Below are 12,764 nucleotides of genomic sequence, written 5' to 3'. Positions count from 1 at the left end.
CGTGGAACATAAACGAACCCACATGAGCCCCGTAACTTTACAAGAGAGACTGGCCGTCACACTACGTGTTCTTGCGTCTGGCAGTAACCAAAAATGTGTTGCCTACAGTTACAAGTTGGGCTCGACCACAGTTTCGTTGATCGTAGTACAAGTACATTCCCCCAAATTTTGCAGATGGTTTTTATACTAATATATATATATATATATTAGTTCACAGTGCATTAACTGAAGATGACAACTAATTTCTGATTTTGTTTGTACATTCTGAAATTAACACTAAACCAGCACAATAAATGCTGCAGAAAGTGTCTTGTAAACTAATGTACTAAATGAAGCCTCTTTGTACAGTTACTTTTTATAAAACATGCCTTATTTTATCAAAGGTTCTATTTCAGTTAGTAGGCTCATTTTGAAAATGTAAGCAGTTACTTAAGACAAGTGCAAACTGGGTGCTTAATGCAAATGTATTCTAAAGTCCTATTCACAAAAGGAATGGAGGGTTGGACGGATGGATGGCCATCAATGCAAACTTTCCATGAATTCTGTGCCATCTGGCTGTCGCGATGATCCCTCATGGAATGGTCATAAATGTGCCGGTACTGACGCACCAGCTCGGACAAAGTCGCCTCAAAATCGTACATCTTCGGATGCGGAGGTGCGCGCGGAGTTACAAAAAATGCGCTGCGCACCGCCAGGCGAAATGGGGTCTTGCGGAGCCAACGCGCGAGACCGCCCCCTCCGCGTTGACGTCATTTTTGCCGCGCGCACCCTCGCGCTCTTGCGGCCGCGGCGAGTATAAACAAGGCTTAAGAAGAAGCAAAAGAATAACAAGGTTGGGTTCCTATTCAACTGTCCATCCTATTGAAAATGGCTAGGCTATAAGATAATTGTAAAATAAAGAGTATTGTATTACACCAGATTTTATAGTGTAAACATACGCAGGCGTAAATGAGAACCATTTCGAGGGGGACGCCAGGTGTGCGCGAAAACCCGAATATTCGAATCCCAAAATTGAAAATCGAATACCAACCCACCAAACAAATATTCGAATTTACACGCTGTATGGCATGGATCTAATAAACTTGGGGACATGTAATCTACGCCGCAAGTTAGTAAAGAAAAATAAAACGTCATCAGCATGCGCTAGTGGTAAACAAATAGAGCAAGATGAATCGCACTTTGGCAGTTGTGGTTTTTATGTGCGCTGAAAAAAGAGGAGCACGTGAAAGAGGATGATATAAACGTGGTCATGGCAAGGAAAAAGAGGCCAACTTGGCATGCCAGTTTTGCAAATGGAGCTTGAGGTAAGTAGTTTTAAGTTTTAGCGTTACGTTGATCAATACACAGTTTCACGGTGCATTTTTATTGGCTAGTCAGTAGACGTTGGTCGTAGCAGCAAACATACTTTGAGATGATCATGCTAAATTTCAGACACCGTCAGAAAAAGTCTCGAAATTGAATCTCTCTCACTGTACATCATAAGATCACCGTGTAGGAGCCATGACCACAGAAATCACCACGATTGGTCATCTTTGTATGGGACAGCATAAAATCGTACAATGTGTACTAAGTATTTTATCAGGGTTGGAGCTAAACTCTGCATGACAGTGGCACTCTAGGACTGACGTTTCCCATCCCTGCCTTAGGGTCATTTATTTTTTTAATGTAGTTTCAAATGGAAATGCAAATGGTTTAAATGTGATCACCGATCATGTGCTTTCTAAATTCACTGGTTTATTAGATTAGACTGGCTGAAGAGATCATAATGGAGATCAGCCATGGATGAGACTTTTCAGGGCTGTGCAGAAAAAAACTAAAAAAACATTAAAATATGTAAAAAAATATTAATTTTGAAGCTATTCATTCATTCATTTATTCAACACCAAGTCCAACCATATATAAGAATTAATAAATATGTAAATATATACAGGTATGTATATATAAATAAATGTGTGCAATGGAAAAAAAAAATTCACTGAGCACATGATGGTGGTCAGAGATGATTGTAAATTTAAAAGCTGCACCGATTTTGGAACAACAGTTACTTTTCTCCTTTGTGTCCTACAGCCAGGACAATGAAGTCGTCTCCCTGAGGGGAGCCACTCAAAAACAGAAAATAGGAAATGTAAAGGATCTTGTAAAATCCTGCCAGCCAACCTCAGCATTTGCTGTTCACTTATGATGGAAAGAGCCCTAATAAGAAGTCTGATCATTTTTGAACAGACTTTAACTGTCGCACCAAACGATTTCTATTTTGAAGGCTGATGGAATGAAACCAGCAAACGATAGAAAATGTAATGACGCTTTCCATGTAGGAGTAGTAGAACATAGTAAGGATGTTCTTACTAACCCCCAAATAATTGAGCTTCCTTAAAATATACTGGCTCGATATCTCCTATGTATTATAAGTGAATTTCAGCATATTGTCAAAAATTTTGCCCAGGTACTTGTATTCTTCGACAATCTCTATAGCCTGTGAATAACAGTGGTGACTGCCATAGCCATCTGCCTCTGCTTATTAGAAAATGTTACAACCATCTCTTTATGCTATTGCTATCTTTATGCTAACCAGCTATTGATAATAACACATATGGATTTGATGAGGCATTGCTTGCTCTACCCGAGTTTGTAATCCTCCTTGCATTTGTTCAGCAATACGATTAGTGGATCATGCCTTAATCTACACCAGGGCCCAGCCCATGTAATGTAATTAATTGTTCTGTGTTTATCTCGATTCCTCCAACAGCTCTCGGCATACGGTTAATAGGATTATGCATCGCCCCCTATCAGTACAGAACGGTACTACAGTGGTAAATTGGTTTATGTTAATCCAGTTGTGTTCTTCGTCAGAGCAAAGAGCAGCAGTGCAGGGCTAGAGGTGGTGACATCGCTGTCTGCTCTGTTTTCAACACCTACTTGTGATAAACGACTGGAGCTCTTAATGCAATTACTCTAGAAATACAATCAGCACAACTGGATGTAAATACAGTGTTTGTGTTCATGTTTGTACATGTGGTCTGTGTAAAGGATGCTTTTAACTTAAACTTGTTAATATATAATAAATATGCACACAACAAAACTTGTCTGAAAGTGAAAATATGAATTAAATATGAATATACACTACCATTCTAACGTTTGTGGTCGGTAACTTTTTTTTATGTTTTTGAAAGAAGTCTCATATGCTCATTAAGGCTGCATTTATTTGGCTGCAAAGATACAGTAAAAAAACATACATTTTAAATACTTATATACTATTTTAAAATGTAATTTATTCCTGTGATCAAAGCTGAATCTTCAGCATCATTACTACAGTCTTTAGTGTCACATGATCCTTCAGAAATCATTCTGTGACGATTTGCTGTTCAAAAAAAAGTTGAAAAGTTATTCTGCTTAATATTGTTGTAGAAATCGTTTGTGACATTATAAATGTATTTACTGTCGTTTTTGATCAATTTAATGCTGAGTAAAAGTATTAATTTCTTAAAAATAACATACTGACCACTAGTGCTGGGCGGTATGACCAAACACTGATATCACGGTATTTTTCAAAATTATATCAGCTTCACGGTATATGACGGTATTTTTTTTTTCATGCATGACCGGATGTTAACCACATTTTCTACTGATAGAGAGAGGAAATAGTGCAGTAGATTGACTAGAATGCCCTATTTTACTGTCATGATGAGTGAACATTGTAGAACAATTCCACACTAGAGTTAAAGCTACACTGTGTGATATTTTCCCCCATCTAGTGGTGAACTTGTATATGACCATCCAGTGAATTTTAGTTTCTGTTCTGTTCAATTCCGATTTCGTTTTAACTCCTACGGTGGCCGATTTAGTCCAAGATTAATATGGCTTCCAGTTCGACCTCGTCCACATTCGACACGGTGCCTGTGGGATATTCTGTGCGCAGTGGGATGGTTGGAACTCAACTGGCCTAATTATTCGGCTAGAAAGAACTGCAGCTAATCCAGAGTGAACTTTGATGATAGTAATGTTTATTCAGTCATCCAATTGCAAGGCATAAACAGGTTTGCATGGATATGTACATAAATGTGGTTTCTGTGAGAGAACAAATTAGGATGGTAAATATACATGATAATGACATGACAGAATATACAAAGTTAAGAACTGTATAACTATACTTATAAGTTACATTTGTATAATGTAACCGTAAACCAGAGCTTATTGTACCACATATAGGCGCTAAATGCAGCTGCATTAAAAGGAGCGGAGCTGCCGCTGCCGCTGCTAACAAGCGGTGTCCGGTTACAAAAGTGTGTGCGCAGGTTTAGCTCTGTATAACAAGTGTTAATATGCCGATCAGACATGATACATATTTCCATCAACATACATTACAAGCAAATATTTTCTATAAACGAATAAACATTGTTAATAACTGAATGACTATTCAAATATAGGTGAGCATTACGCTATTGTATGTTGACACAAAAATACTTCTGAGGTAACATCAACTGAATTACATGATGACACACTCTGAAACACATCCACAATGACAATAACTATTATTACTTACGGAGTTATTAACGCACAGAAATACCACACAAGGAAAAACAGACTTTTGAGGAATAAACAAGCCAGGAAAACTCCGTATAACTCTGTTACTGGAGCTGCTGAGATGAAAACTCTCTGCGCATGCACCAGACAAGTCTGAACAAGTTGACGCGCACAGTGTTAAAACCGGTTAAAACGCCAAAGGCGAAGCTTGAATTTACGGGTATGTCCCTCTTTGGCTAATGTACTTTCAAGATGGAGGGGCAACATGGCGACCACCGTTAGATCCCATTACCTTATGTATTTTCAATGGCATATTATAAACTTACGAGAATACTTTATTACTCGAAAGAAGTAAATATACATTAATGAGCACATATATTTTTGAAAGAACTAAGTGTTTTTAGCTAAGAATAGACTAAAAAAGTTACACAGTGTAGCTTTAATACAGGTTTGCAAAGCCCCACAAAATGATGCTGTGTGGGGACAACAACCAATAAAAAACAGAGGGCACCTTGATGCCTTTAAAAAAATCGAACCCTATATAACAACAAACTGGCAAAACGAGGGAGAAACGCGGAAGAACATTTAAACGGTCTAATAATATTTTCAGTACATTTAAGAGCACTACAGTAGAGCTTAGATCGGGCTTAGAGCCTTTCTTTAAAGTGAATTTCATTTTGTATAAATTGTATCTTAATTTTAATAAAGGTTTCTTCAGCCAATTGCCTTGATTTAATAAATAATAAGCAAATAGACTATAGCAGACTATAATCGTGACATGAAGGCGCGGGAGCGATCACTTTCATTGCACATGAACTGGAGCGTGTCTCATAAATAAACCGAAACTCAGCAGGCTTACCTCACAAACATGATAAATATGTGAATAGAACACTTTTAAACGAAACAATTTGAAATGAAAAGAAATAGGCTAGTTGAGCAATGCGCAGTGTTCACGCGAGCAGCTCATGATGGTGTCTCAGAGCGGTCCTGTGCGCTCCATCACTGTGTGTGCTGTGAGTTTAACACGTATTTTAGACTAATCCTGACTTTTGCCACTTTGTACACATTTGTTTAGTTGTAGTATTAGTTCTTACTTTGCTAAAAATATATATTATTTCTGATTATGGCATAGCTTTCTGCCCACCCAATTAGGCTAATAAAGTAATGATTAAAAAAAAACACTTGATCAAGGGCCCGGACCGAGGATAGTGATGGGAAATCTCAGCTCGACCCAGCCCGCGGGCTCTGGCTCGGGCAGAGAATCTAAATTCTACACTACAGTCTCTGAACAAACAACACACGTCAGTTTAACACATAAGGAATAAAGACCAGTGTCCTTATTTGCACATATATTTCATCTGAAGAAGACGTGATTAAATTTGTCCCAGGCACGGTGCTAGTCCATGTTTAGAGCACTAGAGTATATGAATGTCTATACAAACTTGAAACGTGCTCACTCCAGTCTGTATCTGAGCCATAGAGACAGAGCGACACGGGTCATAATCTGAAGATCACGCCCACCGGGGGGGGGAAACAATCAAACCATCTCCATTGACTTTGCATTGCGTGAAGTGCCCTTTTTGTCATTTCGGACTTATAACATAAAACTGAACAATGTATAAAAGCTGATATGTGACAAGGTGTACAGCAAACAAGCTAAACAAAACCCAGAAGCAAAAACCCAGACGTTTTTATAAGCTGTTGACCCAGAAAACGAGCGTTTAAGTACAAAAAAGTGGATTCAGGCCATTGAGACAGAGCGTGCGGGTCATATTACACTGAGAACTACGACGACTAGAGGGAACGTAATCACAGACAGTAAATATAATATATAAAACTGACATTTGGATATTTGACTTAACAGTGACAACATGTTTACTGCACACATAGACATATTGAGGCATACTGAGGGTCAGGATCCCAAAATTTACCCATTCTTCCTGCTGAAGCTTCACTTCGTATTGCCTGTATCCACTTTTATCTTCTTAAACGCTCGTTTTTTTGAGTCGACAGCTTATAAAAAATTATTTGTGTTGTTTAGCTTGTTTGCTGTACACCTTGTCACATATCAGGTTTTAGACATTGTTCTGTTTTTTGTTATAAGTCCGAAATGACAATGAGGCAGCCTCACGCAATGCAAAGTCAATGGAGAGCGTTGGATTGTTCCCCCCCCCGGTGTGGGCGTGGCCTAAATACGCTCTGTCTCTATATGATCCATGTGGTGAGCGTTGTTAAACTCATCGCAGTGCTCCGCGCAGAAACCGCTCTCTTGCGCGTGCCGCGTGTTGTTTGAATTCTCCACTTTAATGTGATCTCCGCTGTGTCCTCACTACAGTGTAAAAGTGAAAAGAGACCCCTCCCAAACAGTGTTGAGCTGCGCCGCCTTCCAAACGTTGTTTAAGCAGCATTGTATAACACCGGTATACAAATTAATATCATAACAAAAATAAACACCGGTATTCGGTATGAACCGTTATACCGCCCAGCACTACTGACCACAAACTAGTGTATCTAGACATTTAGCCTATTAACCTACTAAACTATACAACTTAGTAATAATATCAAACCTTTTATTATATCATAGTACACACTATATAATACCATATTTTTCTTTTAAAAAATTGCTAAAGAATCCAAGTTTTTATCCTCCATCCTACTATTTATACTCTACTACACTTTATTATCTACATTAAACTGTTCAATCAGGACTGTACATAAACATAGACGTGTTATGCAGTTTTGATTTGGCATTATAAACAGCTTCCCCTTGGGGTCCAAACGGGACAAGATTTTGTTCATATGTAAAGAAGCTTGTTTGTGGTTCTTGTGTTGCATCGCCAACAGAATCTCCCATAAACAATTTTTGCTATGGATGATTCTTAAATATTTCAATGTAAAAGTAAATATTTATTTACCTGTCCCTTATAGAATCCTTCAAAGCCGTCATTGACAGCGAACATCTTGTGTCCCTCGGAGATGCCCACTCTGACAGCGGAGCGCACGGCTGCGTTCATGCCCGCCGCGGGGGCGCCCACGTTCAACACAGCCACGTTAAAATTGCTCTAAATGGGGGAAGAAGACATAAAAACTCTTATTACGCTGACAAATATACCAATAAATTACATTTAGATCATTTCTCGAGCATTTACCAGTATGAGGCTTCAGCTATATTATTGACTTATGTTCAGTTGTCTATAATAAATTCAGCAAGCGTCCTGCTGGAAATATGTGGACTGATGTGAAGAGCAAACTAAAATGGCAATATTCATTTATATAACTAGCAGGTATGTCTATATATTTGGGGCCTTGTCCTTCTTGATCATCGTCATGTTTTTGTTTTTACCACTCAATGCCTATTAGGAATTTAACAATGTTTCCAACCAGCCGTTGGCATTCATCAATCTGTTTTCCATTCCAATAGGCGCAGGGTAATTTGGTGTTTCGCTAACCGGACACACAGCCCAGAGCATCAGAGAATGATTATTGACTAAACACTTCTGGACAAGCGGCCCTTTGACTTTTCTGACTGTGATGCAGCAGCTTTTCCATTCAAGAGTCCTGTTCTCTGGTCTACACAAGGCTTTTAGAAAAACAACAGAAAAGATACTATGCATCTTCTAGACCAGGGGGTCAGGACTCACTAGGGGGTCTCAGTAAACTTACAAGGGTGCCACAAAATAGATTAAAATAATTAAAAATAAGACAAAACTATCTTTAAGGTAAGCTAAAACAGCTAAAAATCAAGATGTAAGCTGCCAATCATATTTCTTATTTTAAGGCAAGACACCACAGGTATACTTTTTTTAATGTTATGATTAAATATGCAAATGAGACATTATCTATTTAAATATGCACTAGTTGCAGAGATTTCTAAAACAGAAATCTGAAAAATGGATGAAGCCAGGTAAAACAATTAACGGTTTTGCTTGTACACTCTTAAAATTAAAGGTTCCAAACGGGGGTTTTCGCAGCCAAAAATTGACCTTTTTTGGTTCCCTAAAGAACCTTTCAGTGAACAGTTCTTAAAATAACCACTTATTTTCTTAGTGTAAAGAACATTTTAATAATCTTAAGAAACTTTTTCCACTGTAAAGAACCTTTCGTGCAATTGAAAGGTTTCATGGATGTTAAAGGTTTTTCATGGAACCATTGATGCCGACGAACCTTTATTTTTAAGAATATAGTGTCTTGCCTTAATTTGTTCTCTCAACAACTGTCATTTTTATTTAAGAACCAGGGGTTTCATGGTCTTGGCAAACCTGGGTCCTCATTTATCAACAGTGTGTAGAAAAGGTTCTATATTTTGTCCTACGAATGACATTTCGAATGTGCTTAAGTACAAGAAAATCCGTATTTATCAAACATGCACACACACCGTTCTTACGCACATGAGTAAGCAATCATTGTTGATAAATCCCACATGTGTGTAAGTACCATGCTCGTTCATGTTAGCATTTGGAAACGCCTCCAATAAACCATATATGGTGACAACACTTCCCTTTAAAAATCACGTGATTGTGTTTTTTCCTCACCGCAATAATGGCAAAGAAGAGGAACTTCACAAACATAGAATGAGTTGCGCAACTACGTTTAACAACAACAAATTTGCATCGTGATTTGCATGTTAACAGAATGAAACCCTTTTCTATTTACATCATTACATTAATTGGTTAATGGTGCTTTTATGGCGATGTGGCTGCAGTCAATGTCTCCAATTATGTTTGGGAATCTGGCAATAGCATAAAAGCCTCATTTTATTTCGGCTTGTTGAGGATTTCGGTAAGGGAATTGGATATAGGTTGGGTCCAAGGAAATAAATGCATCCAACATTTGTCACAGCTGTCTTTTATAGGGTTAGACACCAATTACGCATCGTGTTTAAAACTACAAAAATAATAAATGGAGTGTTTTGCAATTAAAAGAAAAACAAGACATATGTGATTTGCTTAATGCATACTGTCTTAAATGCTTTTTTATGTGTAGTGTCGCTATTCTACCACTAGATTCTCTGCGTAAGCATGCTCAGAGGTGTGCTTATATTTACACACATTTCTACGTGTCCGTGGTAGATCCCACACTTTGCATGAAACTGTTCTTACGCACTCATTACGCACAAATCTGTGCGTATGCACCGTTGATAAATGAGGAGTGTGATTTCTAGACCTGGAAAAGTTATGTAAATGTGTATACTGATAATTTTTTCTAGTCATGTCAAGATCAAACATATTTTACTTGGAATTTTTTTTTGAAAAATCGCTACTGATGTTGAAAAAAATGTAAGTAACAAGTAATAACACTTGTACACCTTAAAGAATAACCAGTTATTGAAATGTCTGGAATTATGGGATTTAGTTATATTATGCTCCACACAGACCATTTATGGAATCTAAGCTGCAGAAACTGCTTGTGCACAACCATAAAAAAACACAACCATAAGTATGTCAGCATGTTAAGGGTGGTGTGAAGGGTAACAATCATAAAAGAGATAATTTACATAAAGATGCACTAAAGGTACAGTAGCAAAAATAGCTTGTTGGTGGCAAATTGTCAAATTGTTGTTGCTGCCAAGATGCTAGTGTGTTATGTGTGTAGTGTTATGGCTGTCAGGGCATTGCTATGCAGTTCCTAGGGTGTTCTGAGAGATTGCCCAAGTCAAAATAGTCCATTCCAAAAACAATATGGTATTCTGGTCTGGTCTAAATATTGCTTGCTTCCTTTAATATGAATCTATGTTTTTTGCTCAGTTTTATCATCCACTATGTAAAAATGTGATTCCGATCACCTAGATCACTAAAAATAAATGCTACCAAAAATGTGCCCTTTTAACTGAGATATTAATAGCTAGAGAACAGAGCTAAAAATAACTATCCACAAGCAGAAATATTCACACAGGATGTGTGACAGGACTAATTAATCTTGGTTTCCTCTGGAAACATCTGCTAGGGGTGGAATTCTGTCATGTACTGAGGGTTGTGAATAGCTAAGTGTGATCCAACAGCATGCTGATGTCAGTCAACAGAGGTGGTGTTGTGTTGAGATGGAGTAAAAGATCACCAGGGTAAAACAAACACAGCGTCCCTCTCAGGATGCGACACTCACATGTGGAAGTTCAATCTCTGGTTTGCGGTGAGCCAGCAGTTTGTATGTCCTCAGGTTGTTCTCAAAGCTCCTACATTTACACACAAACATATAAGTGTTATTCTTATATTGGATAATATGTAAGAGTTATATTTGTAGTTATGCTTAAAGGGTTAGTTCACCCAAAAATGAAAATTCTGTCATTAATTACTTACCCTCATGTCGTTCGATACCCGTAAGACCTCCGTTCATCTTCGGAACACAAATGAAGATATTTTAGTTGAAATCTGATGGCTCTGAAAGGCCTCCATTGGCACAATGCACGGTTCACTCTCAAGACCCTTAAAAGGTACTAAAGACGGCGTTACAAAATCCATCTCACTACAGTGGTTCTACAATAACTTTATGAATCGGCGAGAATAGTTTTTGCCATCATCAAGCTTCGAAGCGTTATGAATCAGTGAGTCGAATCAGCAGTTTTGCGGTTTGACACGCGATCCGAATCATGATTCGACTCACTGATTCATAACGCTTCGAAGCTTCATGCCTTGTTTTGAAATCGTCATCACTATGTAAGTCGTTATTTAGGGTTTTTTTGAGCACAAAAACTATTCTCGCCGATTCATAAAGTCATTTTAGAACCACTGTAGTGAGATGGACTTTGTAACGACGTCTTTAGTACCTTTTAAGGGTCTTGAGAGTGAACCGTGCATTGTGCCAATGGAGGCCTTTCAGAGCCATCAGATTTCAACTAAAATATCTTCATTTGTGTTCCGAAGATGAACGGAGGTCTTACGGGTGTCGAACGACATGAGGGTAAGTAATTAATGACAGAATTTTCATTTTTGGGTGAACTAACCCTTTAAAACAAATACAACATACACTAACATTCAAAAGTTTGGGGTCAGTATGTTTTTTTTTGTTGTTGAAAGTATACATTAAATTGATCAAAATTGACAGTAAACATTGTTACAAAAAAATATTTCAAATAAATTATTTTCTACTCATCAAAGAATCCTGAAAAAAAAAAAAAAAAAAGGTTTCCGTAAAAACGTTAAAGGGATAGTTCACCCAAAAATGAAAATTAGCCCATAATTTACTCACTCTCAAGTCACCCTAGGTGTATATGACAATCTTCGTTATATTACAAAAGTCCAGGCTAATCCAAGCATTAGAATTCGATTAATAGTTGCTCTGTTATTGAAGTCCATGAAAAGTGCATCTGCCCATCAAATAACTGCTCCACCTGACTCTGGGGTGTTTAATAAAGACATTCTGAAGCGAATCGATGCGTTTGTGTAAGAAAAATATCCATATTTAAAACTTTATCAAGTAAACTTTCGACCGACCGCCTTCCCTGTTCAATTTATGGAAAAACTGTTGAAAGTTCCCCTGCCGATCGAAAGACTAACGCAACCAGGTCCGCTTGTCATGACGTCACGAACGCATCTTGAGTATCACTTTCAACATTCAACACTTTTCCATGGAAGGCGGTCGGTCGAAAGTTTACTTGATAAAGTTTTAAATATGAATATTTTTCTTACACAAACACGTCGATTCGCTTCAGAAGGCCTTTATTAACACCCCAGAGCTGCGTGGAGCAGTTATTTGACGGGCAGATGCACTTTTTTCGGGCTAATTTTCATTTTTGGGTGAACTATCCCTTTAACTGTTTTCAACATTGATAATAATAATAAATGTTCCTCGAGCAGCAAATCAGCATATTTGAATGATTTCTAAAGGATCATGTGACACTGAAGACTGGAGCAATGATGCTGAACATTCAGCTTTGATCACAGGAATAAATTACATTTTAAAATATATTAAAATAGAAAACAGTTATTTTACGCTTTGATAATATTTCACAATATTATTGTTTCACTGTAGCCTGACGTCATCATACTCAATTCTAGTCAGAATATGAGTCTGATGCTGCTCCATTGGGCTGTGATTACGGGGCGTGTTTCAACCGAACCAGGAAAAAAAATGCCTCTGCACTCAATTGGATTGACCTTCAACCAATCAGAGCAACGGAGTAAGTGACTCAACTGCACGCACGCTGGAAGAAGAAGAAGATGAGTGTAAAAGATCTTTGCCGGTGTTGTAAAAAATAATTTAAGGATACACGGAGTACTTACACTATCATCATTTTTGAGAGAAATAGT

The 12,764-nt window shown here is 37.8% G+C and overlaps 1 protein-coding gene across 4 annotated transcripts in view; it reads right to left on the bottom strand.

Moving 5' to 3' along the window:
- Positions 1-12,764, bottom strand: part of pfkpa (phosphofructokinase, platelet a) — a 58,248-nt gene that overhangs the window by 26,263 nt on the left and 19,221 nt on the right. For all 4 annotated transcript variants that reach the window (XM_079806006.1, XM_079806004.1, XM_079806005.1 and 1 more), the window contains exons 12-13: positions 10,621-10,690; positions 7,437-7,583 (exon numbers count right to left, since the gene is read on the bottom strand). In XM_079806006.1, coding sequence (XP_079662132.1) covers positions 7,437-7,583; positions 10,621-10,690 — 217 coding nt within the window. The remainder of the gene's footprint in view (positions 1-7,436; positions 7,584-10,620; positions 10,691-12,764) is intronic.

This window comes from Gobio gobio (genome assembly GCF_949357685.1).
Source record: "Gobio gobio genome assembly, chromosome: 23".
NCBI lineage: Eukaryota > Metazoa > Chordata > Actinopteri > Cypriniformes > Gobionidae > Gobio > Gobio gobio.
Note: the sequence above shows the minus strand (reverse complement) of the source record. Positions and strands in the feature narration are given on the sequence as shown.